Genomic DNA, 25526 nt, shown 5'->3' with positions numbered 1-25526 from the left:
ACGTTCAAGTCGCCAGACCTGATGGCGTGCCTGCCTCGCAGGAGGCACCCGAGGCTCCCCTCCCTGAAAAGCTGCTTCTCCACGAGGCGGGAGTGTGTGTGTGTGTGTGTGTGTGTGTGTGTGTGTGTGTGTGTGGACAGTGGGCCCAACACCTGGCAGATACTCCCTGAAGAAGCGTGGGTGCGCTGTCTCAGCAGAGGCCTCCCCGGGGACCTCGCTGAATTGCTGCGCTAGTGGTAAAGAATCCACTTGCCAATGCAGGAGATGCAAGAGACTCGGGTTCAATCCCTGGATTGGGAAGATCCCCTGGAGAAGGAAATGGCAACCCACCCCAGTCTTCTTGCCTGGAGAATGCTGTGGACAGAGAGGCCTGGCGGGCTACAGTCCACGGGGTCGCAGAGAGTGGGACACGACTGAGCGACGGACACACACACCACCCCCGGCGCACGCCGGGCCCGAGGCAGACGGACGTGCCCGTGCTCCTGCTCACAAACCATCCCGGGGCTCGGCTCCCGCAGAGATGCTCCTCAGGGGGCGACAGCGAGCAGCGACATTCCGGGAGCGTGACAGAGCATCTGCACCGTCTCTGGGAACCCTTCCTCCTGGGTCTCCTCTGAGCCCTGCAGGCAGAGATGCCGCACAGCCAGCTTTCGCCAGCACCTCCTCGGTTCCCGGTCACTCTCCGCAGGGAGACCCCCCAGGCCAGCCAAGGCCACGTCTTCTGTGCACACCTTCCTGATCGTCTAGCCCGCACTCTCCCCAACGTGCTCAGTGAGCGCACACCTGGACCCCCGAATACAGCCGCCCTCTGGAGCATGCTCAGCGCCCAGACTCTGGTCACACAACCCACACGCTCAGAGGCTGCAGCCTGGCCAGCCACATGCAGCCAGCTTCTGCCCAGCTCTCATCTGCCAGGACCACGTCTCCACCCAGAACCTGGTCCGATCTCCTCTTTCTGATCACTTAATCTCAGCAAGGCCCATTTCCTCAGACAGGCTACCCCGAGCTCCTCCTTCCCGTGGCTTTGTCCCATTTCTCCTCATGCTGCTTTTTGGAAAGCGCATCACTGGCTCGGGCCATGGCCCTCCTCACCCCCCAACAACCATGAGCACAGGCTGTACTCAGAGGCCCTCGTGCCTGGAACCGCATTCGGTGCAGGGAAGGGCGACCGGTTAGCACAGGAGGTAAATTCACTTCTCGGTCCGTGTGCTCTGTTTCACAGACTTCCCGAGACGCAGACTCCCTGATGTATACTGTCTGGCCTCGGTGATGGGTCCCCTTGGTGAGACTCTCCTTCCACGTGGGTCTTGGATCCAGCGATTCCCCGTGGGACTTTCATGTCTGACCCCGAGAGTCCAGTGAGCGTCTGTGGTTTCTCCATCAGCTTCCAGCCATGGACAGTGACAGGAATTTGGAGGAACACTCCGGTCCGTGTACTGCAAATTTTCAGGTGCCAGCGTCTCAAGGGTGAATCCTCCCTGCCCAGGGCCCGGGGCAGTCAGCCAGGTGTGGAGCTGAGTGAGGCCCTGCCGGCGTGGAGACCTTCCAGTCCTGTCATCACTGACGCTCCGAGGGCCGGCTTCCTCCTGGGGCCTCAGTTCTAAGTGCAGACAGGGCGTGAGACCTCAGCCCCGGGCGGGGGCTCACCCAGAGCCCTGGGCCCCTTTCTGGCTCAGATGCCCTGCGGCGGCCTCTGTGTCACTCCTGCTTGAATGCTGTCCCGGGCGCGGGCCCCGGTACCCTCTTTCCTGTCCTAGATCAACACTGTGTCCGTCATCAGTTGAAGCAGCCTCTTACCTAGGGTGTGTCTGGAAGCTCCCAGCCTCCATCTGGACCAGACCTTCATCTGCACTCGCCTCCGTGCGCCACGCTCACCCCGAGTTCCGGGGACTCTGTATCGCGTGCTCTGCTTTTGTTGTTGTTCAGTCACTCAGTTGTGTCCGACTCTGCGACCCCATGGACTACAGCATGTCAGGCTTTCCTGTCCTTCACCATCTCCCGGAGTTTACTCAAACCCATGTCCACTGAGTCGGTGATGCCATCCAACCATTTCATCCTTTGTCGTCCCCATCTCCTCCTGCCTTCAATCTGTCCCAGCATCAGGGTCTTTTCCAGTGAGTTGGCTCTTCGCATCAGGTGGCCAGAGTTTTGGAGGTTCAGCTTCAGCATCAGTCCTTCCAATGAATATTCAGTGGATTTCCTTTAGGATGGACTCTGGTTTACGGCCTCTGTTCACACACCTGCTCCTCAGAGTTGCTCCAAAGCACCAGGCACGCTGCCAGGCACCCAGACCGCATATAAATACTGGTTCTTAAATTAGAGTGACTTTCAATATTTTTGTCACCAACAGCCGGGCGTGCTGGCTGGCTTCAGCTCCTGCCCTCCCGAGGCCAGTTCATGCTTCGGGAGTGAGGAAGCTCCTCCTGCAGCAGAGGGTGGAAGGGTGCTCATCAGGAGACAAAAAAGAGGGGGCACTTCAGTGGCCTTTAAAAGCCAGTGATGCCCCTGGAGCTGCGGAGGGCTGTGGGCAGAGCGGACCGCGGTTCCCTCGACTGGCCCCCCACGCCTGCAGGCCTGCACCCCTGGAAGGGGGTGTGCCAACAGCAGCAGCAGCAGCTGCGATATGCCAGCGCTGCTCAGGCCAGACGCGCGCCAGGTGCCTCGGGGGTCCCGACGTCGACGAGAGCAGCTGACTGGGGTGGAGCGGGTCCACCTCAAAGCTGGGGCGCCCGGGCGGGAACCACACGGCGTCCGTGTGTCCGGACGCCGCCCATCTGTCTGTCCACACACACTCCTCATTTATCAAAGCACCCCGGGTGCCCTTTTCACCATCAAGTTTTGTTTTTACATTTGTGTGTTTCAAAGAACATCTTTAGGTTTTATAATGTATTCACATAAACGAATTTTTTTTAACCTTGCTTGTCATTAAATCTTGACGTATTTTTAAAATTGAAAATAAAAAATAAGATAAATCCTCTAGCACTTGGCACGGGAGCCGGGCCCCCAGACCCGCTCCAGGAAACCCCTCCGGGCCACTTCTCCCCATCAGGCGCCCTCCTACCTGCGACAGGTGGGAGCAGAGCCTGGGCGGAGCCTCGGAGCCTGGCGCTGATGGAGACGCCGCTGCCTGTCCTCACAGGCGTCTGAGTCTCCGAGAGGCCGGGTGGATGCCCAGGCCTCCAGCCCCCCAGGGGTGGCAGATAGCACCACTGCCCCTGGGAGCTGTGGAGGCAGGGAAGACTCCAATGGGGGTGGGGGGCGGGGTGTTCCTGACTGCAGGGTGGACGTGCGGGGCGGCGGGCTCCTCTCAGCGGTGGGGAGGTCAGGGATGAGGCACCGAGGCTGAGGGCAGTAGACAGCACAGCCCTTGGCTCGAGGGCCCGCGGGTGTCCTCAGTTTTGCCTTCTGTACAATGGGGCCATGAAATGCCCAGCCTGACTCACCTACTGTTTGTACAGGGCTTGCCGTCTGTGTTGGCACAAATGAGATGCGAGCAAGTGTTAAGTAAGGAAATGTCCTGGAATTCCAAGCCAAGTGAAGCCAACCCTGGGCGCAGCAAGAGAGTGACCAGGAAAGGCCTCCTTAGGTGAAAAAAGGAAGGGCTGCCCACTCCATCCTGCCTTGGGGAACGGTTTCTTTCTTTGCCTCTTACAGCCCTGCCGGAAAGAGCAGGACGTCCTGAGACACGCGGGCTCCTGCGGGAGCGGAGCCGTCCAGCCCTGTGCCGGCCGGGGAGGCTGGCCTTGGCCCGAGGGCGGCCTCCTGGAGGGTGGCCCTTACCTCATCTGGCCTCCTCCCCACTGCTGCCCGACTCTGCGGACACCCTGAGCGGGAACCCGGCTCTTGAGGAAGGCCACCTGAGTCCAGGCCACACGACCGCTCTGCCGGGGGCTCCACTGGCAGGTGAAGACGGGCCAGCCTACTAAGCTGAAAGTTGGCCGCTTTCTTCCCCTCTCTGGCGGCTTAGGAAAGGAGGCCCGATTAATACCTGTCTCGGCCACAGTGAACACTTAAAGCAAAGACACAATTGACTTCTGGCCAGAAACTGGTTTTCATTAGTAACTAAATAACAGGAATACAGCAGAGCTGGTGGTAAAAACCTCTCTGGTGTCTCATACTCGGGGCTGGGGCGGGGGTGGAGTTTGGCACGTAAGTGGGATGGGAGGGAAGGAAAGAGAGAAAAAAGGCTTTTCCGGAACGGGTACAACGCTCATTTTCTGTGTAAACACTTCTATCGAAGGGCGGTGGTTTTTCAACTTTGGCTAAACATTAATCCCCTGAGGAGTTTAAAAGCCTCTAGTTGACAGGTCATACCCCCAGGCCAGTGTGTTCACTTGCTTTTTTCCCCTAAAATCAGCAAGCCAAACACTAAAAGTTACATGCGGTTCTAAAAGCCCTGGTGGACTCGTCCAGGACAAGGGGTGGTCAAACCCCTGCAAGACACCAGAGAGTAAATGTTCCGGACTTTGCCACATCGTCTTGGTCTTACCTGCTCAACTGTGACAGCATGGCATGAGAGCGGTCATGGATGACAGAGGTGGAAACACGTGAACATGGCCGTGTTCCAATAAAACTTTATTTACAGACACGGACAGTGGGCCGGAGTCTGCCCAACCCTCACCCAGAGGAGACGGGGAGGGGCTCTGCCAAACCTCTCCTGAACATCGTCAAACAGGTTTCCTCCTTCCAACATGGGACCCTGCCCTTCGGAAGCCCATTCGGGAAAGCTATGTCAGAATGTCCGGCATTGGGGGAGCCCAGCCAGATGATGGGGACAGAGGGGGCGCCCGGGGCCTGTCCTGCTCCTCCGTCTACGTTCGTGTATGTTAGAATGTTTTGCAAGGTGAAACATTTAGAAGAGGAAGTTTTTAAAAAAAGAGAGAAACTCCCTCATTAGGAGCCACGGGCTGAACCTGGGGGCTGTCTGGGGCCAAGGCGGGCGGGGTGGGTACTCACGACCAGTACAGCAGCATGAGCAGGAAGGGGCAGATGATGAACGCCTGCAGCACCTGCCAGTCCCGGCACAGGGCGGCCAGCCCCGGCATGAGGAGCTGCCCCGCCGTAGCCACGAGGCTCGCCACCATCGTGATCATGAATCGCTTCCCCGGGGGGCACAGCTCTATTCCTGGAACACAGAAGGGACGAGAGAGCTGTGAGCGCCCAGCCCGCCTGTCCCCTTTCCGGCCGAGATGCTTGTTTTCCAACAGCTGGATGAGCTTGGGTCCCCAGCGTGAAGGGTCGCAGGGCAAGTCTTGGCAGAAGAACACAGGGACGGAGAGCGGCCAGGATAGGAGACGCTGCTTCGGACAAGACAGAGAGTGACTTCACTCGCAGCCCCCAGGCCCTCTGCTGCCCTTCCTCTGCCTCTGCCCTGCACCCTCCCCACCTCCGCTCAGGGCGCAGGAAGTCCTCCAGGCCCCCCCTTCACCGCCCCCCTGGACCCTGAGTTCCAGGCAACCTGCTCCCAGGTGAGCCCAAGTCAGATCAGTCACACCCAGCCTTTCTTCTGAACCAGACAGGAAGCAGACCATGAAGCAGATTGCATCTCCTAAGGGTAAAACTCACTGAAGCCCCCCGCTCCCCACCACCCTTGGAACTCCACTGCCCCCCCGCCCCCTGCCCTGGGCTTCCCACGCAGCCCTCTCAGATGCCGGCTCTGCCAGCAGGGGCAGGTCTGATTCACCTGTGAAGCTCCAAAAACACAGTGTCTGCCTTCAATAAATGTCAAGGTCATCACAGTCCCTCCTGTTTACAAGAATCTATGCTCTTAATCTGACCTTGAGTAAAGAAGATGGTCCCCAAACCTTGAACTGTAGCATCCAAGGGACAGCCGGTGTCCACCCACTGCATGAACTCCTGTAATAAAAGTCCCCAATACCAGAACACGCAGCTGGGTTTCATACATGTTGCCCCTATAGAGCATGTAGTCTGTTTGCTATTCTTCGTCAACAATTTGCAGGATTCCCTAAAGTTTGCTTTTATTTTTTTTAAAAAAAGTGTCGTTAAAATGAATTTTTAAAAAAGCAGAAGAAAGACCCTCAGGAGATACTCCTTCTCATGCCTGTGTCCCCAGATGGTGGGTCAGTGGCTACAGACCCCCCTGCCGGTTGTCCAGAGCTCAGAGCAGAGGTCAGAAGTAAAAACGTAGCAAGAAGGGAAGCAGATGAGGGGGGAACAGGAGAATCACATTCGGTCACAAGGATGGAATCGGCGCTAATAAGGGTCACGCGGTATGCCAGCCAACACCTCCACCAGCTCACACACAGAAGAAACCAGAGTCGTCAGAGTCTCTACCTCCGCCCTGCCACAAACAGGTCACCCTCACAGCTGTCCGTGGGTGAGAGAAACCTGGCCCTGCTGATAAAGATCCTTTGCCATTTAATGAAGAAAACGGGACCAAACAGCCCTCTCCTGGCCGTTTACTGTGATGCCGTAACTTTCAGTGCCAGGGTCAGGTTCAGTAAAGGATTACTTCTTAGCATGGCTTGGGTATTCACCCCAGATCTGGCATTTCTGTGCTTAAAAATAAGAAAGAGATCAGGGTCTTTTAGAAAGGACTGACAGTAAGTGGTAAGTTCCAGTTTTCATGTACTAAGCAGGAGCAGAGGATGTGTTGCTATGGGAACCAGAACTCAGCATCAGCCAGGGCAAGTGTGATGCTCTGAGGCTCAGCACTGGCTCAGGCCAGATGAGAAAACTGAGCACCTGGCCACCCGGGGAACCTACAAACAAAGCCAGAGAGGTAACCACGGCTTCACGTCCTGGGGCCCTGCACACGGCTGGCAGTTGTCCCCTTCCCTGCCTGGCTCTTTAATTTCACCATGCAGTAAGCAAACATCTGCAGCTGCCGTGGTTCCCCCGGATCACTTGGGGACGTCTGGTCCCACATACTAATCTGCATCACTCACTGACACACCCAGGGTTACAGGTAACGACCCGAACCTGGGTCGAGGTTTGTGGATCACAAAGGCACTTTGCCCCTCCACGTGTGTGAGTCCACAATCTGACTCCGCCCTCTCCCCTCGCTGCAGCCGGCTCCTCTATTAGGGTTACATTGCCAGGGTGTGCCTTCTAGAGGGTCTCTCCTTGCTCTCCGAGTGGCCCGAGGGTCTCTAACTCCTGGCCACCTGGGCCGGAAGCAGCAGCGCCACCTGGGAGCTCCTTAGAGACACAGAGCCTCGGGCTCCGCCCAGACCCGCAGGAGCACGTCCGCACTTTAACTAGATCCCCAGATGCCTCAGGGAGAGGCGATGGCTCACCGTTTCCCCCAAACCCTTAAGCATCACCCCCAGCGGGAGAAATGTTTTTGCCTCCCAGACACACATCGACGAGAGCTGAATAAGTAACATAATTTCCGGACCTCTCCAGGGCTGCTGTTTGCTACGAACGCTAGCAGAGGTTTTACTTTCTCCCAGGTAGCAAAACGTAGAGCATCCCAGCAGGTCCATGGTATTTTAACCTTCCTGCTGGGGCAGTGGAAAAACACAGCGATCTGATGTAAGGACACGCGGATGACACCTGCAGACAACGACCTTCTGCCTTGACTCACCAGGACTGCTTCCAAACTGCCTGAAAGTAACTCTGCTCTGAAGCGTGGCTGTAAAGATGTTTTTTAAAAAAGCAGTTATCAAAGAACCGCAGGCACTTCGGGTTTGCCATTAATCACATGTTCCTTTTGGACGATGAGAAATCAGCTTTTCTGAGGTGAGGAGAGGAAGGCGTTCTGCAGAGCGTGAGTCCCCGAGTCCCCGCAGCCAGTGGGGTTCCGGTGGACGGTTCTCCCGAGAGAGGCCGGGCCCAGGGCTGCATACGGGCGCTCCGGACCCTCATTCTCTCTTAAATATATTGTAAATAGACTTCCTGTGCACTTACTGCAGGAAGGCAGGGGGTCGACGTTTTCCTGAGATCACGCAGTGTTCCCGGCTTCTCTGGAATGAATCTTCGGGGTTTTTCCGGGCGGGGGTCGGCAGTAACGCAGGAGCGCGCCTGCGCAGGAGGAGGAGGCCGCGGGGGGGGGCGGGGGCCGGCAGGGGAGGCGGGGCCCATACAGCCCACGGCGGCGCGAAGTCGCCCGGCCTCTCCGTGCTACCCCTCTCCTGGCCCACGAAGTCGGTGACATGTGTCAGCCGCACAGTGACGCACGTCTAGCTGCCGCACCAGGCTGTCGTCCCTGCAGACCGCAGGCTCAGACCGGGCATGGAACGAGAAGTCCGTCAAAGCACAGGGCACTGTGGAGCGCTCGGCCGCACCCACGGAGGGGCGAGCCGGCCAAGGGCCTGGTGCAGCCGCTCAGAGGCCACGCGTGCAGACGCGCGTCCTCCACCCTGCGCCCCGTCCTCCAGCCGCCTCTTACCAGCCACCCAGAGGAGGAGGACGGCGGCCCAGGGAGCGGCCCCGGCCCCTCGCCTGGCCCCCAGCCTTGGGGTGCTGCTGCCCCTCTGGAGCTGGGCTCCTCCCCGCGCAAGGGGTGTCGCTCTCTGGCCGCTGCCCCCCGACACCTGCGGGCCCCTCTCCTCTCCCTTGCTTCCTGCCGCTCACCGTGCTGGCCCGGAAGGGGACACTCCACTCACTAATTACCATCCCGGCTGAGGACACGGGGCCCCCAGAGCCGCGAAAGACAGACTTGCCACATGTCATTGTGGAATTCCTTATTATAGCAGGAGCGTCCGAAATCGCCAGTCATGGGGACTCAAATAGCACTCGAGGGCGTAAGCGCAGAAGGCTGCGATTATCTTCCCTGCCCCCGGAAAACTTCCTTTTCCTCTCAATTTAGGACCTGCCAACCCAGTGGAATGGTTAAAACTGCCTCCATTTAGAGGAAAAGAAAATAAAAAATAGAGAAACATCAATATTTCCTACAAATCACGTTCCAGTGTCTGCCAGACGCACTGACGCAGACGTTTAATGCTCATATGCGGAAGAACCACACAGCTCACCCGCCAGGCCGCAGGATCTTCCGCGCTGGGCTGAGGCAGGCTCCCCCTCCCTGGGGCTGAATGCGTAGGTGGGCAGTTTTCAGGTATTAAACTCCCTCGATCTACTCAACTCTCTGATGGAGGTACTGATTTTGTTCTGTTTTTCAGAAGAACATCTGGTTTGTCAATTTTATGGTGTCCAGCACAGTATCTTACAGACACTGTTGTTTAAAAGATAGGAATTAAGTAAATTATTTTTATCAAGCCACAAAATTGTTATAGTCAGTACACAATGATTTGTTCCTTAAATTCAATTAAATGTTCACTATTTGGACTCTCATCAAATATTCAATGACAGACAATATGAAACTAAGTCATTTATAACATACATTCCTAGTGTAATATTACGAATGAAGTTTATTTTTTTAAAAACTTTTTACTTTATATTGAGATCTAGTGTAAGTGGGCTTCCCAGCTGGTGCTAGTGGTAAAGAACCCTCCTGCCAACGCAGAAGATGTAAGAGATGTGGGTTTGATCCCCGGGTCAGGAAGATCCCCTGGAGAAGGAAATGGCAACCCTCTCCAGTATTCTTGCCTGGAGAATCCCATGGACAGAGGAGTCTGGAGGGCTACAGTTCATGGGGTCACAAAGAGTCATATTGTGACTCAGCATAAACTAGTGTAAGTGCTGTTTTTAATAATCGTTTTTCTATCCCTGGGTTGGGAAGATCTGCTGGAGAAGGGATAGGCTACCCACTCCAGTATGCTGGCCTGGAGAATTCCGTGGACTGTATAGTCCATGGGGTCGCAAAGATAAGGCACGACTGAGTGACTTTCACTTTACACGAGGACCCTAAAGCCCAGGGTGATGAAGCGGCTTGTCCAGGATCACATAGTAAAGAGGGAACAAAGCAGGAACTGAAGCCACGTGTCCCCTGCCCCTGTGTGTCCGCCCCTGCTCTGGGCCGCAGGGAGCCTCCAAGCAGAGCCCCTGGTGGCTCTGGCCTCTCAGTGGGACCTGCCAGGATCTCAGCTCCTGGGGCTGGGCCCACCTGAAGATGCCCACGGCCCTGGCCCAGAGCCTGGGAAGGAGCCGGCCGGGGCTCGGGCGTCTGTCACGTGAGGACGGCAGGGCGGGCTCTTCCTGGAGGGCCCAGCGGGAATGCCTGCGCTCCCCGCGTCTTAGAGTCCCGCCACGGAGCCTGTCAGGGTCACGGGGGCCGAGACGCGCCAGTCAACCCGCAGAAGCCGGTCTCATGCGGGATCTCACGAGGCTCACAGAGCCACACGCTGATCACGTGCAGGAGACACCGCCGCAAAGCCGGCTGCGAGGCATGAGCCACAGAGCCCAGTGTCCTTCCCAGGTCGCGGGTTCTTTCCACCACCTTATGCTTCTTTGAATGAACATTATAATTACTCCAAAGGAGGGAGAAGGATTTAAGTGTTCACTAGTGTTCTGCTCAGGGAACGTTTCTGTTTAAAACCAGTGGCTGCCGTTCAGCGTACACGCGTAAGCATTTCAGTGAACACCGTGCCACCAGTTCTTTAATAAGAGGAAAATAACCCAAGAAGAGAAGTGACCTGAAACAGCAAAACGGGCTCGAGTGCATTGAAATCCTGGCGTTTCGGGCCTGCTGAGTGTTTTCAAGCTGAGTGAAGAAGCAGAAACGGGATGGGTGATTTTCACATCCAGAACAGAGATCAGGAACCACCACCCAGGCTTCCAGCTGCCGGTTCCAAAGTGATATCCTCAATGCTCACGCTGTTTCACACCATCCATTCCATGGGTCGAAGCCACACTTGTGGACCAATCGTGTTTCCATAATTAGACGAGACATCCAAGCAAACAGAGGCCCCAGAGGCGTCAGATTTGGCACCTCAGAGGAATGTGGCCGAAGAGAGGAGTCCTAAGTTAATGGGTCCAACCCTGCCCCACATCAGTGGCACACAGCTCCCCGGGAGGATCACCCAGCTTTTATTTCTCTTCATCAGCATTGTTGGCTTTGTTCCTTTATGAGCTTGACAAGCAATCAGGAAATTAGCGGGTTGGGTTTACGGTAAAGATATCTCAACCTGAGGTCAGAGTATCATTGCTGTATAATACCTGGTAACAATGAATGTCCTCTACTCTTTGGCAGATTTTTCCTAAATAGGGAAGAATGCTTAGCAAGGTAGTCTTTCTAAACAAGTTCTTCCTTTTTTATTTTTCTCTTCTTCTTACCTTCCCATTTCTCTTACATCTACATTTTTAAAACAATTTTTTTATGTAGACCATGTTTAAAGTCTTTATTGAATTTATTTAATATATTTAATATCCAATATTGTGTTTCTAACACGTTCCCAGGTGATGCAGGCGCTGCTGGCTCAGGGACCACACTTGAAAACCCAGCGTTCTGAACACTGGAGGGAGAGGTTTACGCATGTTAACCCTGAGATTAAGTACAGTCCCCTTTGCAGCATTTTGCTGGGACAAATATCAACAACCTCAGATATGCAAATGATACCACTCTAATGGCAGAAAGCAAAGAGGAACTAAGGAGCCTCTGGTTAAGGGTGAAAGAGGAGAGTGAAAAAGCTGGCTTGAAACTCAGGATTCAAAAAACTAAGATTGTGGCATCCAGTCCCATCACTTCATGGCAAATACATGGGGAAAAAGTGAAAACAGATTTTCTTTTCTTGGACTCCAAAATCACTGCAGATGGTGATTGCAGCCACGGAATTAAAAGACACTTGCTTCTTGGAAGGAAAGCTATGACAAACCTGGAGAGCATACTAAAAAGCAGAGACATCACTGTGCCGACAAAAGTCTGTACAGTTATTTAAAGCTATGGTTTTTCTAGTCGTCACGTACAGATGTGAGAGTTGGATCATAAAGAAGGCTGAGTGCCGAAGAACTGATGCTTTCAAATTGCGGTGCTAGAGAAGGCTCTTGAGAATCCCTTGGACGGCAAGGAGATGCAACCAGTCCATCCTAAAGGAAATCAACACTGAATACCCATTGGAAAGACTGATGCTGAAGCTGAAGCTCCAATACTTTGGCCGCCTGTGTGAATAGCTGGCTCATTGGAAAAGGCCGTGATGCTGGGAAGGCGTGAAGGCAGGAGGAAAAGGGGGCAACAGAGGATGCGATGGTTTGATGGCATCACTGACTCGATGGACATGAGTTTGCGCAAACTCCAGGAGATGGTGAAGGACAGGGAAGCCTGCTGTGCTACAGTCCATGGGGTTGCAAAGAGTTGGACACGACTTAGCGACTGAAGAACAACCACCACCACCGCAGCCCGGGCGCACGGAAAATAACACAGACCAAGGCTGCACGCGGCTCACAGCACCAGGTGGCCCGCAGGCCTCGGGGAGACTGGGTGCTTCTTGTTCCCCTCGCCATGCATGTCATTTTTTTTTCCCACTGAAGAAAAGAGTTCTCCCAGTATCCCAAGGGCAAGGCGGGCAGAGGCACAAAAGACCTGGGGTTGCAAAGAAGTTCAACCGTCAGCCTATTTCAGATGAAAGGAAACTCAGAGAACACCCACCAGGGCGGGCGGAGCCAAATGCCAGGCAGGTAAGAAACGTGCAAAACTGGCCCGGTGTGAGGGTGGGCCTGTGGCAAATCGCAGCTTGCCCTCTCTGTTCAAAGGCCTTTAAATTCAATTAGGAAATAAATCCCTGTCTGGGTCACTGGCAACGCAGCTGGGCTGGGTCTGCCGCGTGCTGGCAGCCAGCTGGAGTCATTCACAGGGAAAGTCAGGTTGCAGAGACTGGGAGCAACCAGCCCGCTCCCGTCTGGCCCCTCTTCACATCCAGCACTGCATCCGGCACTGAGCAGATGCTCAGCAAACACGGACATAAAACCACAAAAGGAAGGAGCCGCACGTTTCCACGGGAGCCCAGGACCTGGTACGCCAGGGCCTGCAGCGTCTGCTGAGCCCCTTCCCACGTGGGCAGGAGTGTCCTATAGACGCAAGGACCCCTGACCACAGAGGAGCTGGCAGCCTACTCGTCACGGCTGCCCCCTTGCCACCCCATGGCTCCCAGCGGGCATCGGCTACCCGAGGCAGCGCCTTCAGGAGCTGCAGCCAGGATGTGGAGGGCAGCGTTCACCACCAACCCAGGCCTGCCCTGCCAGCACGCCCACAGAGGGGCCGGAAGGCTCACGGGACAGACTGTCCAGTCACCCCAAGGTGCCAGGACGGCTGTGTGGCCCTCCTTCCCACCACAACTAAAATCCAAGTCAGCCTCCTGCCAACCAGGGTCCTGCCCCAGTTTTATAAAAATGAAGCCAGTGTTCCTTCCCCTGCCCTCCTCTCCCTGACGTGTGACCTGGCACCAGGTCCTGGGGAGATGCTGACCGTCCCTCGCCAGGCGCACCGGCTTCCCAAGCCCCAGCCCCAGTCCTCTGGGGCCAAGCCTCAGCTTTTCCAGCTCAGGACCTTGGGGGACACCCGCCCCGAAGCTGGCCTCCGTCTGTAGGCCTGAGATTACACAGGCCTGTATCTGCGAGTCCGCCTGCTGGCCACTCCTTCCCAACGGGAACAGCGTTGTCCAGGACAGGTGGCGGTGGGGGGAACAAGCGAGGACATGGGTGGACTCTCCACCCTCCAGACCAGCCTGGTGGCCTGGAGCTGGGTACCCAACACGCTCACGCTACCGGTGTGAAGGCGCAGGATGCGCTGGCCAGCCGGGTGACTGAGGCGGGCTCCCAGCGCCTTCCCCCGCGCCTGGGGCAGCACCTCCGACTAACAGCCACTCTGGGATGTGGCCCAACAGCCCTGGGGCGGCAGGGGCTGCTCCCAAACGCCCCCTTAGTTCCAGATAACCTCGAAACAAACCAACCTCTGGAAAAGCTCCTACCGCTTGTGAAAGTTGGGGACTTTTCAAAGAACGGCAACTTCTCAAGAGCAGAGAATTCTACCTGCAGCACGAGGAAGGGCCTTTCTAAGTGATCCATTGTTTAAAGGTGAGGAAGGTTTCCCAGGGCCCACGTGAAAAGAGAAAAGACACCTCTCACAGCAGATGCAGGCCTCGTGGACACAGATGGGCCTTGGGGAAAGGACAGCCCCAGGATGGGAGGGTAGGAGAGGTCCTGGAGCCTGTCTGTGGGTTTGATGGGATCCACCCGGAAGGGACACATTTAGTATTTTTAAAGGCAGCGGGGAGGCACTGTAGATTCTTTGTAATTTTTTTAAGTTTAATAAAAGGTTTTGTTTCTCTTTTGGTGGCAGTGGGTCCTCGCTGCAGCCCGTGGGCTTTCTCCAGCGGCGGCGAGTGTGGGTCCCCTCTAGCTGCGGTGCGAGGGTTCTCGTGGAGTGTGAGCTCTAGGGCCCGCGGGCTTCAGCAGCCCCGGGCTAGGTGCTCCGCAGTGGGCGGGGTCTTCCCAGCTCAGAGATCGAACCCATCTCCCCTGCATTGCAAGGCGGATTCTTAACCACCGGACCACCAGGGGAGCCTGATTGTCAGCAATCCTACTTAACAGAGCAGCGTCTTCAGACCATGTTCCTTCTTCAGGGACAACAGTGAATGGCTGGGAGCCCCATCTTTCACGCTGTCTGTGAGCACAGGGCTTCTCATCTCTCTCTCTCTCTCTCACACACACACACACACACACACACACACCCGTTCTAACCATTTCATACCCTTTAAAACAGCCTGCTGTGCAGTCAGGGGTCATATGGTGCCCGCGAGTTCCAGCTCTTTGTAAAGAGCGAGCCCCGTGTCCAGGCCCCAGGCAGGCCCACCCGTCCAAGGGCCTCTGTGAGCTGCAGTGGAAGGAGAGTCCCAGTGAGCAGCCCTCCTCTCGGGCTGGGAGGGCATGTCAGGTATAGGACAGAAACCGAAAGTTTGGGAAAGTTCTGCCATCGAGTTATAGCTTTTTCATTTGTTTAAGATTTTCTTCCAAAAGCCTAATTTTTTTACTGCAAGGAGATCCAGCCAGTCCATCCTAAAGGAAATCAGTCCTGAATATTCATTGGAAACACTGATGCTGAAGCTCCAATACTTTGGCCACCTGATGCAAAGAACTGACTCACTGGAAAAGACCCTGATGCTGAGAAAGATTGAAGGTGGGAGGAGAAGGGGACGACAGAGGAGAGATGGTTGGATGGCATCACCGACTCGATGGATGTGAGTTTGAGTAAGCTCCGGGAGACAGTGAAGGACAGGGAAGCCTGATGGGCTATAGCCCGTGGGTTTGCAGAGTCAGACATGCCTTAGTGACTGAACACCAACTGTTTATATGGGGCAAGAGGCTGTTTCAAGGTGAAGCTTTGAGGGCACGCTTGAAGCTCATTTTTAGTTAGACGACTGTCAGACCTCCCAGAAACATCTGCGGTTTATACAGAATGTGGGGCTTATGCAGCATCTTAACGTGAGGAAAGAGTGAGGATTTCAAGGAATAGTAAGTAGGGAGAAACGAACGCCACAAGCACAGATGAAAGAAGCTACTGGGAAGTAAGGCCAGCTTTAGGCGAGTCTGTCTGTGCGGTTTCCCATCTCGGGCGACAGGAGCTATCCTTCCCGATGTGCCCCCTCCCCCCTCAAAGCTTCCCATAAAGGGGGATTTATGGAAGTTGAATTCTTTTAGAAAAGCCTCCTTTGGGGCAGTAAGGGGGGTGCAGATAACACCTCTTCCCGCACCTGTCAACTCGCATGCGTCTTTGTCTCCCAGTAACCCTCTCGCCACCGTGGCAGCTCCTAGACCCTCCTGGGGCAGACGCAGTGGCCTGCATCGCCACCTCTGTTCCCAACCACACGCCTCTCCTGCAAGTAAGAGCCCTTCCCACTTCACAGGGTGGCAAGAGGCAGGTGGCCAAGCACGCTTCCAGGGTTACAGCACCTAGAACTTGAGCCCAGACCTTTAGATTTTAAACAGCAGATGTGTCCTCTGAGAACAAAGCAAAGAACGCCACCCTCCAAACGCAAACTCGGATCCCATTTAGACACACTGTCTTCCTGTCAATTGTCTCCTTCCAATAAGACTCACCCAATTTATCACCAGGGCCATTAACAAGACTAGCCCTTAAAAAGCTAAACATATCCACGAGGCCTCCCTCCTGTGTTTGCTGAGACATAATTAAACACTCAGCAACCAGCCAAATGTCTAAGGGCCCATCACTGGCTCCTGAGTTGTCCATCTGCTTCCAAACAGAAAGACACTGATTGATGACCTCAGGGACTGGGTGGAGTCTGGCCTAGAGAAGCGCTAATAATTGTCAAACAGCAGTGCCAGCCAGTGGGCAGCTCTCGCACGCCAGGAGGAAGGGCGCGTCTTATTTGTAAAAGGACAAGTGGAAGCCAGAAGGCTGCAGGAGGAGGAATCTGCATCCTACGCAAACACCGAGGATGTCACTTCCTTCAGGAAATCTTACACTTGGTTCACTAATTCCTAAGACTGTTAGGATTCTTGCTCAGGTATAGAATACAAATCGGGCTTCCCTGGTGGCTCAGATGGTAAAGAATCTGCCTGAAATGTAGGAGATTTAGGTTCGATCCCTGGATTGGGAAAATCCCCTGGAGAAGGCCATGGCAACCCACTCCAGTATTCTTGCCTAGAAAATCCCATGGACAGAGGAGCCTGGTGGGCTACAGTCCATGGGGCTGCAAAGAGTTGGACACGACTGAGCAACAAACTCTTGAGGCTCTCTGAGAACACAAATTAGAGTGTTTGGCCCTGTCTCTGACAGCCCTGGAGGAATATTCTGGTTTATACAGCTTTTCCTTCCAGAAGTGCACATGTCCAATAAGATGACCAACTAAGACTTTTAAAATTTAAGTAAAGTTAAATAAAATAAAAAACTCAGTTGTCAGAGTTGGGCTAGCCACATTTCACATGTTCTATTGGACAGCGCTGATCTAGAATCTGACGTCAGTGTTGAAATAAGGATATTTCAACATTCTCAAGAATGTGTAAGTAGGAAGGAGGGGAGGACAACTTAAGAGATGGTCATTAAATTGTGAAATATTTCAAGTATACAGTGAAAAGTATAAGAAGTAACAGAGGATACTCGTGTGCCCACACTTGGCTTGGTCAAATCTCTATGTTTACCATACTCTCCCACTTCCCTTCTTTAGTGAAGATAAGAAACTATGAGAGATTCACTGAGAGCCCCAGGGGACCCCGTCAACAAGCCCAGTGAAAGCCTTACTGAAAGTTCAAAGGAGGCCTGTGATGGTGCCCGGCAAGTGGTGAGCACCCTGGGTCCCGGACCAGATGCGTGGGTCCCTCATTCAGCGAGGCCGCCACCTGGGCCCTGGCTCTGTGCACCTCTGCGTGCACGCATGGACGTGGGCCCTGGCTCTGTGCACCTCTGCGTGCACGCATGGACGTGGGCCCTGGGGACAGGATGCTACATCCTGCCGTCCTGCCCTGAGTAACCCAGCCATCGCAGGGTGTCCACCCCATTCTGGACACTGAGCTGGGTGCTCCCCACGGCCGCAGTCACTCACTCAGAGCCCCAGAGGACTGCACAGGGACAATTTGGCTGAGACCTCTCATCTGTACACCCTGGAAATGGAAGCTAATCTTCCATTATCTCTTCAGCAAAGTAAACATTTCTCCCTCTGGGTAAACAAGTCGGGCACCATCTGAGCAGGAGAACAGAGGAGCCTGGCGGCAGGCTTTTCTCCTGGCAGCTCTGAGCAGGAGCGCCCCGCTCATGGGGCCGGGGGTGCCCCAAGGCCTTCGAGTCCGCAGACCCTGGCCCTCCACTGCCAGGAGGCACAGGGCTGCTCGGCAGGAACCTGACCTCTTTCCAGCCCTACGTCCCCTCCCCCGCCCCACCCCAGCGGTCCAGTCCAAGGCAGGAAACTAAGGGGCTGTCTCTCCCTTTGGTGACGGTCATGCCCGTCACCACCAACACCTCCTGGAGACACTTCAGCCCCACTGACTCGACCACCAGCACACACAGCCGAAGGCCCAGAGGAGCCCCGGGGCCCCTGGGGTCTCTGGAACCTTCTTCAGATTGTGGATCACCCCCAGGGCATCCCCGTGGGCCCTGAATCATTACAGCGCCAAATATTCCTTCCTCCGCCTCCAGTTCCTCATGGCCTGGCAAACAGCCACACTTGGCATGACTTGTTTTTATCAGATTAAACTGTATCATTACTCTTCCCACGCAGGATTGTGTTTCTGTTGGCGAAGGACAGTGAATACCCGACCAACGCTTTAAATATCACTCAGTCTGGGGAGACAGCGGAGAGACGAAGAGGGCTCCTTGGAGCTACGCAGAAATGAGCACAACGCGAAGGCAGGATCACGTTCAGCGGGCAGCGCCCCAGACCACCTAGTGTTATAAGGACGAATATGTGCTCGTTACTCCTGTCTCTCAGGCTATGACCCAGGAGACAGATGTATGTATCCTGATTTCTGGGGTGCAGGGAAGAGGGGAACCACACGCCCTATTCCCTCTTGCTTCCGACCTCAAAGCTCCACCAGTTCAGAGTCTTTGCATCTCCTGGGGTACACAAAGTCTGGGGGTGGGGGTGGGGAGGCCACGCTGATATAAAATTCTGTCCAAGAACTTGACAGCACTCGCCCAGCACACACGAAGTTCACGACATAGTCGTCGTTTAGTCGCTAAGTCGTGTCCGACTCTGTGATCTCACGGACGCTAACCTGCCAGGCTCCTCTCTCCATGGGATTCTCCAGGCAAGAACACTGGAGTGGGTTTCCACTTCCTTCTCCAGGGGTCTTTCTGAACCAGGATCAAACCCAAACCTCCTGCAGTGGCAGGTGGACTCTTTACCACCAAACCGCCTAGGAAGCCCTCATGACATAGTACTTAGGCCACATTACGTGTTTGCACTAAATTCTATGTTTTCCCTTTTAAAATGCCAAGAAGGAGTCCCCCAAATGGACTCGGTAACCCCCTAAAGTATTACAAACTGCAGTTTCAAGGGTAGGGCTCAGGGTAACTGCTTCAGGGAGGGTTCAGATCGCTTTAGAAGCACGTGTCCAGGGGCCTCTGAGAGCTGGGACCCCGGCCTGTCCAGCCCACTGCCTGCTTTTCTACGACCTGCCACCTGCTTGTATTCGGTCCATGAACTACACACGGTTTCTACATTTTCAAAGGGCTCCCAACAGTCATGGGAAGAATAAAGCTTCTCGTGAGAAATGTATGTGGAATTTGAATTTGCGTCAGCCAACAGCGTCCCGCAGGGCCACGCTCGCTCACTCCCAGCCTGGCTGAGTTATTCTCACACCAGGGCACAGACCAACGGCCTGCAGACTGGAAAGACAGAACTTCCGGTCCTTCACAGAAAAGCTTTGCTGAGGGCCGCAGAGCTCTGACAGGCGCAGACTGGACCACCTGATCAATCAGGCAAGTGGGGTGCCAGAGTTAGGAGACATGTGCGTTTATGGTCCATGCAGCACGCAGGATCTTAGTTCCCCACCGGGGATCACACCCGCCCCCTGCAGTGGGCGCGAGGGGCCCTCACCCGTGGACTGCAGGGAAGTCCCAGAGTTAGGGTACTTCCATTTCACTTTCGCTTGTAACAGAATGACCAGTAAGAGCACTTGAAGAGCGAGGTGATTTTTATTATGAGAACAGATTCCTTGGAGTTTCTTGGGTGCGGGGTGTGGGGAGGGCCCTCACCGTGGATTCCAAGGGCAGTGAGCTTGTCATCCAAGAGCGGTTTAATTTTTAATGCTCTTCTCTCATTGGGGCATTTAATTTGTGGTGGAAGTAAAGGATAGTGTTAAAAACCATCCCTTTCAGAACTTATAACTACGAGCCTGCGTTTTCTGCACGTGAGGGAACACCAGGCTGATTAGACCAAATTTCTCTTAACATTCAAGCCATTGGAATGGCTGCAAAGGCCCGCTGTGGCTGAGGCCGGGCGTGCAGAGGCTGGGCGTGCAGAGATGTGCAGAGGCCGGGGGTGCAGAGATGTGCAGAGGCCGGGCGTGCAGAGGCCAGGCGTGCAGAGATGTGCAGAGGCCGGGCGCACAGAGGCCGGGCGTGCAGGAAAGGGAGAGCGCGGGCTGGGGCGGCGCGGCTTCTGTGCGGCCCGCCCGGGAGAGGAGAGAAGGCGCCCACCGACCCTGCTGCCTGTGAGCCTTGGTGCAGTGTCCTCTGGGGACGCGGAGACGCCTGGGGTTGGCCTCTGGGGTGGACCAAGGAGGGGGAAGGAACAGTGGGAGGGGAGGAACCCGGCCGTGGCTGAGTCGTCGGGGGGCTGGGGGTGGTGAGCCGCGCCCCGGGCTTTGTCTGAGGGTGTGTCCGCGGGCACACTCAGCCTGTGTGCACCGTCAGAAGCCGCCCCATAAGGGGCCCTCTGGTGCTCCCCTCCTGCCCCAACCCCCAGCAGCTCCAGCGCCCCCACCTCGCCCCTCCTGGCCTTGGCCTCGGGCTGGGCCGGGGCCACTTAGACGGCTCGCAGCCCCTATTGACCCCCCAGCCGGCCCCGCCCCACAGTGCCCATGGTACCCGGACCCGGGGAGGCTACCCTTCTGTCATTTGGAACCAAAACGGCGGCCAAGGGACTCAGTGCTTCCTCGCAAAGTGGGCCAGAGACCCAGGCTCGAAGGACCTCGGTGGTCACGTCACACACACACTCCCCACCCCTGCCGGCAGGCTCCAGAGCCAAGGGGCCAAGGCCCGTCCACGCCCCACAGACGGCAGGGCCAGCAGGAGGGGAGGGAGGACACAGCTCGAGGCTCCGGCGCCCAGTGCCTGGCTGGAGCACTCGACTCCGAACTCGAGTCACGGCAAAGGCACAGCCTCCTGGCACTGGGCAGGGCTGTGGGCCTGTGGGCGACCAGGGGACAGGGCCCCCAGCCAGGTCTCGGGGACCGCGGAGAAGGGGGCTTTGGGATGGGCAGCACGGAAGTCACACACGCATACCAGGCACACACCACACACACGTGCACGCACGCACACCACACACACACACGGGGAGGGAGCACCGGGCCTTGGCTGCAACGACGGTCACAACAGCAGGGCAAGAGCAGCCGCCCTGAGGGGCTGGTTTCCGAGGCGCTGACCTTTGCCTCTGTCTCAGGCTCGTTTTTCCACTTTTAATAAGAAACCTCTATTACACTCCCCCGAGTCCCGGAAAACAGAATCCCCTGGGTCCTTCCATCATATTGTCACATCAGGGGAAAACTTCCGAGGCTAAGCCACACGTTTTCCTGTGTCCTGAGAACGATTACTGTGCTTTGTTGTTCTTGCGTGGTCACTCAGTCGTGTCTGACTCTCAACACCCGCATGGACTGTGGCCCGCCAGGCTCCTCTGTCCATGGGGTTCTCCAGGCAAGAACACTGGAGTGGGTTGCCATTTCCTCCTCCAGGGGATCTTCCTGACCCAGGGATCGAACCCACGCGTCTCCTGCATTGCAGGTGGATTCTTTACCTCTGAGCCAGATTAGGACTTTACGACCCTTTAAAAGATCATAGAGTTAAACATCAGGAAAAAGGTTCAACTGAACACAGAAGACGAGAGTGGTGGGACTTTGGTCCTCAATCACCACAGCGGTCGCGCGCCTCCTTCCCGGGTGGGACGGGGCCGGGGAGGCTGTGCACTGTCTCTGTCACTGACGTCTGACTCGGGTGGGTCTCTGTCCTTCCCTCTCCTCCCCTGGGGACTTTCCCCAGGACCCCAGCCAACCCCGACCATGACACGGGCAGGGGCTCCGAGTCCTGGCCCTGGATTTTCTCCGTCTCTTACAGGCAGGCTGCTTTGCTTTTTTGAGGGAGCCACTGGGGGAACCCCGTTCCTGGGCCGGGCTGACTAAGTTCTCCCTGTGTTCTCCAGGGTGACCGGTGGCGAAACCACCTTCCCACGAGGTGATCCTCCTGGGCAGCCGGCGTGGCTCGTGGGGTTTCCACGATCTCAGGCGTTTCCCCTTCGAGTCGGCACGGCCAAGGTGAGCCGCGTGAGAGTCCAGGCCAGAGACACACAGAGCGCTCAGCGGGCGGGAAGAACCGGACCCTGCCCTCAGGACCCTCCGTGGGAGGTTCAGCGGGAGATGCACGTTTGCCTGGAAACTGGTAAGTGAGGCCCTGAGCCCCGCGTTCTCCTGCCTTCAGGTGAGGGCGGGTCGGGGAGGGGAGAAGATTCCAGAGAGGCTGGGAACCCCTCAGTCCTGCACCCCACCGCACCGGCCTGTGCCTCATCACGTGAGTCCCGTGTGTGGCCAGACTCCTCGGTCACCCCAAGACCCTGAACCGCAGTCCTCTCGCCCTCGGAGCCGGCGTCGGGCCGTCCCCCAGGAAGTGACGGATGGGCCGCTCGGCGGTGGAAGAAGGGAAACTCCGTCTCGGTCTCTCAGTAAGGTAAGGTAGGGTGAAGTCGCTCGGCCCTGTCCGACTCTTTGTGACCCCACAGACCGCAGCCCACCAGGCTCCTCCGTCCATGGGATTTTCCAGGCAAGAGTACTGGAGTGGGTTGCCATTTCCTCCTCCAGAGGATCTTCCCGACCCAGGGATCGAACCCAGGTCTCCTGCATTGTAGGCAGACGCCTTACCTAGTCTGAGCCCCCAGGGAAGTCCTTGGTAGACGACCCCTTGCAAGTGTCGGTGGGAGACGAGGAGCGGGGGGGGACAGGCCGCCCAGGTCTCAGTCCTCCGCACCGCCGCTGACTTCCCACCAGTCCATCGAGTCATCAGCGGACGTCTGCAGGGAGGGAGCCGCCCTGGCAAGTGGCCGTGCCGCTGAGCATCACGGCTCACCTCCGGTAGCCCGCGTCCTCCCGTGGCAGGGAGCTGCGCCAACTCCCAGGAAGAGGGGCCCACGGGAGAGCAGTGATTGAGGGTCAGAGGTTACAGCTCTAGTTCTGCCCCTAAAAGCGTCGCGTGTCTGGATGCCCCCTTATCCTTTCAAATGGGAAGCGGGAAAGCTTCTGAGTCGGCAAACGTGAGCCGACAAGACAGGAGAACAGCGCCCCCTGTAGGCCGCGCCAGCGTCCGCACCCTTGTCTGCGGTGCCCATCCTCCACCCGCCCTGCGCCGCCGCCGCCTCGCCAGTCAAAGCAAAAGGGGCCTCCCTCCAAACCCGACTAGCATCTCTGCACCTTTGTTGCTAAGTTGCTAAGTCACGTCAGTCGTGTCCGACTCTGTGCGACCCCAGAGATGGCAGCCCACCAGGCTCCCCCGTCCCTGGGACTCTCCAGGCAAGAACACTGGAGTGGGTTGCCATTTCCTTCTCCAATGCATGAAAGTGAAAAGTGAAAGGGAAGTCGCTCAGTCGTGTCCGACTCTTAGCGACCCCATGGACTGCAGCCCACCAGGCTCCTCGGTCCATGGGAGTTTCCAGGCAAGAGTGCTGGAGTGGGTCGCCAGTGCCTTCTCCATCTCTGTACCTTTCCACTGTAGAAATAAAAGAGGATGAGCAGAGGCTCTGCTACCATCACTTTCCCACCTTCAGGCTGAAAATCAGAGTATCAGAGAAAAGAGATGAACTTACTGTGTCTGGTAAGAAGCCTTTGACCTTAAAAAAAAAATAAGAGGAAGCCCAGTTTCCTGCTCACTGATTCCTCGTGACCTATTCTCGGCAACATGACCATCTTTTCTTCTCACTGTTTGTACCACGGAAAGAAAGGGGGCCAAGGGTAGGAAGAGCCCCAGCGAGGTTACACCTGTGATGTGAAAAACAGGGTGTGATCTGGGCCCTCACACCCCACGATCCTATCACCGCGCTCCCAGGCTGCAGGCTCAGTCTCCAGCTGCCCTGTGCACCGTCCCGTGCCTTCCAAAATTCAATTTCAGCATGGAGGAAACAGAAGCAGGCCACTCTCTGCCTCCTCCGCCACACCCATTTGCTATTTCTCAAGTCAAGGCCCAAGTTCAGTCCTGAGCAAACGTAACCGTCAAAGCTGACTCGGCTCTAGTTCGTCCCTTCCACCCTTGTCTATGTGGAGGCACCTCCCAAAGACAGTGCTGAGTTTTCAAAAAGAAAAAAAAGAAGTTCAGGAGAGCAAATATATTTGCTGTTGTTTGGTCGCTAAGGTTTGATCCCTGGATCAGGAAGATCCCCCGGAGGAGGGCACAGCAACCCACTCCAGCGTTCTTGCCCGGAGAATCCCGTGGACAGAGGAGCCTGGTGGGCTACAGTCCAGGGGGGTCACAAAGAGTCGGACGCGACTGAAGCAACTGGGCACACAGCACAGTACCACGTGGTGTCCTAGAGACGGCTTAGGGACAAGGACAGATGGGCTGAGATGAAAGGAAATTCATGGGGTGACAGAGCAACGGGAGGTCCAGACAAGTGGGAAGGACGAAGCCCAGCGGCAGGAGGCCTAGGTGGTTCTTTTTAAAACAATTCTATTGACGTGCAGTTGATCCTCAGCGTTGTGTTAGTTTCTGCTGTACCACAGAGTGGCTCAGTTACACACACATACATACTTTTCCATTCTGAAGGAGGTCAGCCCCGGGATTTCTTTGGAAGGAATGATGCTGAAGCTGAAACTCCAGTACTTTGGCCACCTCATGAGAAGAGTTGACTCATTGGAAAAGACTCTGATGCTGGGAGGGATTGGGGGCAGGAGGAGAAGGGGACGACAGAGGATGAGATGGCTGGATGGCATCACCGACTCACTGGACATGAGTTTGAGTGAACTCCGGGAGTTGGTGATGGACAGGGAGGCGTGGCGTGCTGCGATTCATGGGGTCGCAGAGAGTCAGACACGACTGAGCGACTGACCTGATCTGATCTGACCTGATCCTTTTTCCTATTCTGTCCATTCTGCTTTACCACAGGATCTTGCACATAGTCCCCTGTGCTCTGCAGTGGGACCGCGTTGTCCGTCCATCCTGTATATACTACTTTGCACAATAATTCTTTGTCTCTGAGTCTGGGGGGGGGCATAGCTGGGTGACGTCAGGAATGTTTTCTAGTGACCATGGATGAAAGAAATCGAAGTCCACACGCTCCTCTGAGCGGCTCCCCTGTGCCTGCCCGTTCTCAGGAGTTGGACCAGAGGCTCCTGGCACGTTTAGAAGGAAACGGTGAGCAAGCCAACAGCTGACGGCACTGAGCCCTAAAGCAGGGCATGAAATCCAGCTGACCCACAGCGGGGTCAAGGGCCATGCCCCTGTCTTGGAGACAGCAGCGGCCATCTCAGGAAGGGACACCTCCAAGGACTGACCTTGGCAACCTCTTACTTCCTCATCTGCTGCTGAAAATACAGCTGACGCTAAACTGAGCCGCCACGCTGCCCTCGGTTAGCATCTCCGTTTCACTGGGCAGATCTTAGCCAAGGGGAAGAGTGTTTATTTTAGAACTGAACCTGCTGGCCAGGACCCCATCCGCGCAGGGTGTCTCTCCCTCAGTGTGGAGCTGGGTTGTAGCTGATGACTCTGTCCTCCGCTGGGCAGTGAGGACTGCTGGCCTGGACTGCCGGCTGTTGGAATCGGGCCCGTGATGTCAACAGAGGAGGACACACAGTTACACCCGGGCCCTTTGGAGCGTTTTTAGACTCATGACCTCGTAAGGCCTCAGTAAACCCTATAAATAAGGATATCAGGTGTCATGCCCATCTCTTAGATGAGAAACGACACCTTCAAAGGCTGGTTCATCGACACGGGGATACACCAGAAACCCAAGCTTATAGATCGCCCACTGTGGGCATCCCGGAGGCTCCTCTTTAAGCAGACAAGCCAGCCTGGAGGAGACGGT

At 55.9% G+C, this 25526-nt stretch overlaps 1 protein-coding gene across 3 annotated transcripts in view; it reads right to left on the bottom strand.

Annotated features, from left to right (window-relative positions):
- SLC22A23 (solute carrier family 22 member 23) overlaps positions 1–25526 on the bottom strand; it is a 133070-nt gene that overhangs the window by 30272 nt on the left and 77272 nt on the right. For all 3 annotated transcript variants that reach the window (XM_061398968.1, XM_061398969.1, XM_061398971.1), the window contains one exon: positions 4957–5125. In XM_061398968.1, the coding sequence (XP_061254952.1) occupies positions 4957–5125 (169 nt within the window). Of the gene's footprint in view, positions 1–4956; positions 5126–25526 lie in introns of those variants that run through there.

The sequence above is a fragment of the Bos javanicus genome, chromosome 23 (genome assembly GCF_032452875.1).
Source record: "Bos javanicus breed banteng chromosome 23, ARS-OSU_banteng_1.0, whole genome shotgun sequence".
Classification (NCBI taxonomy): Eukaryota; Metazoa; Chordata; class Mammalia; order Artiodactyla; family Bovidae; genus Bos; species Bos javanicus.
Note: the sequence above shows the minus strand (reverse complement) of the source record. Positions and strands in the feature narration are given on the sequence as shown.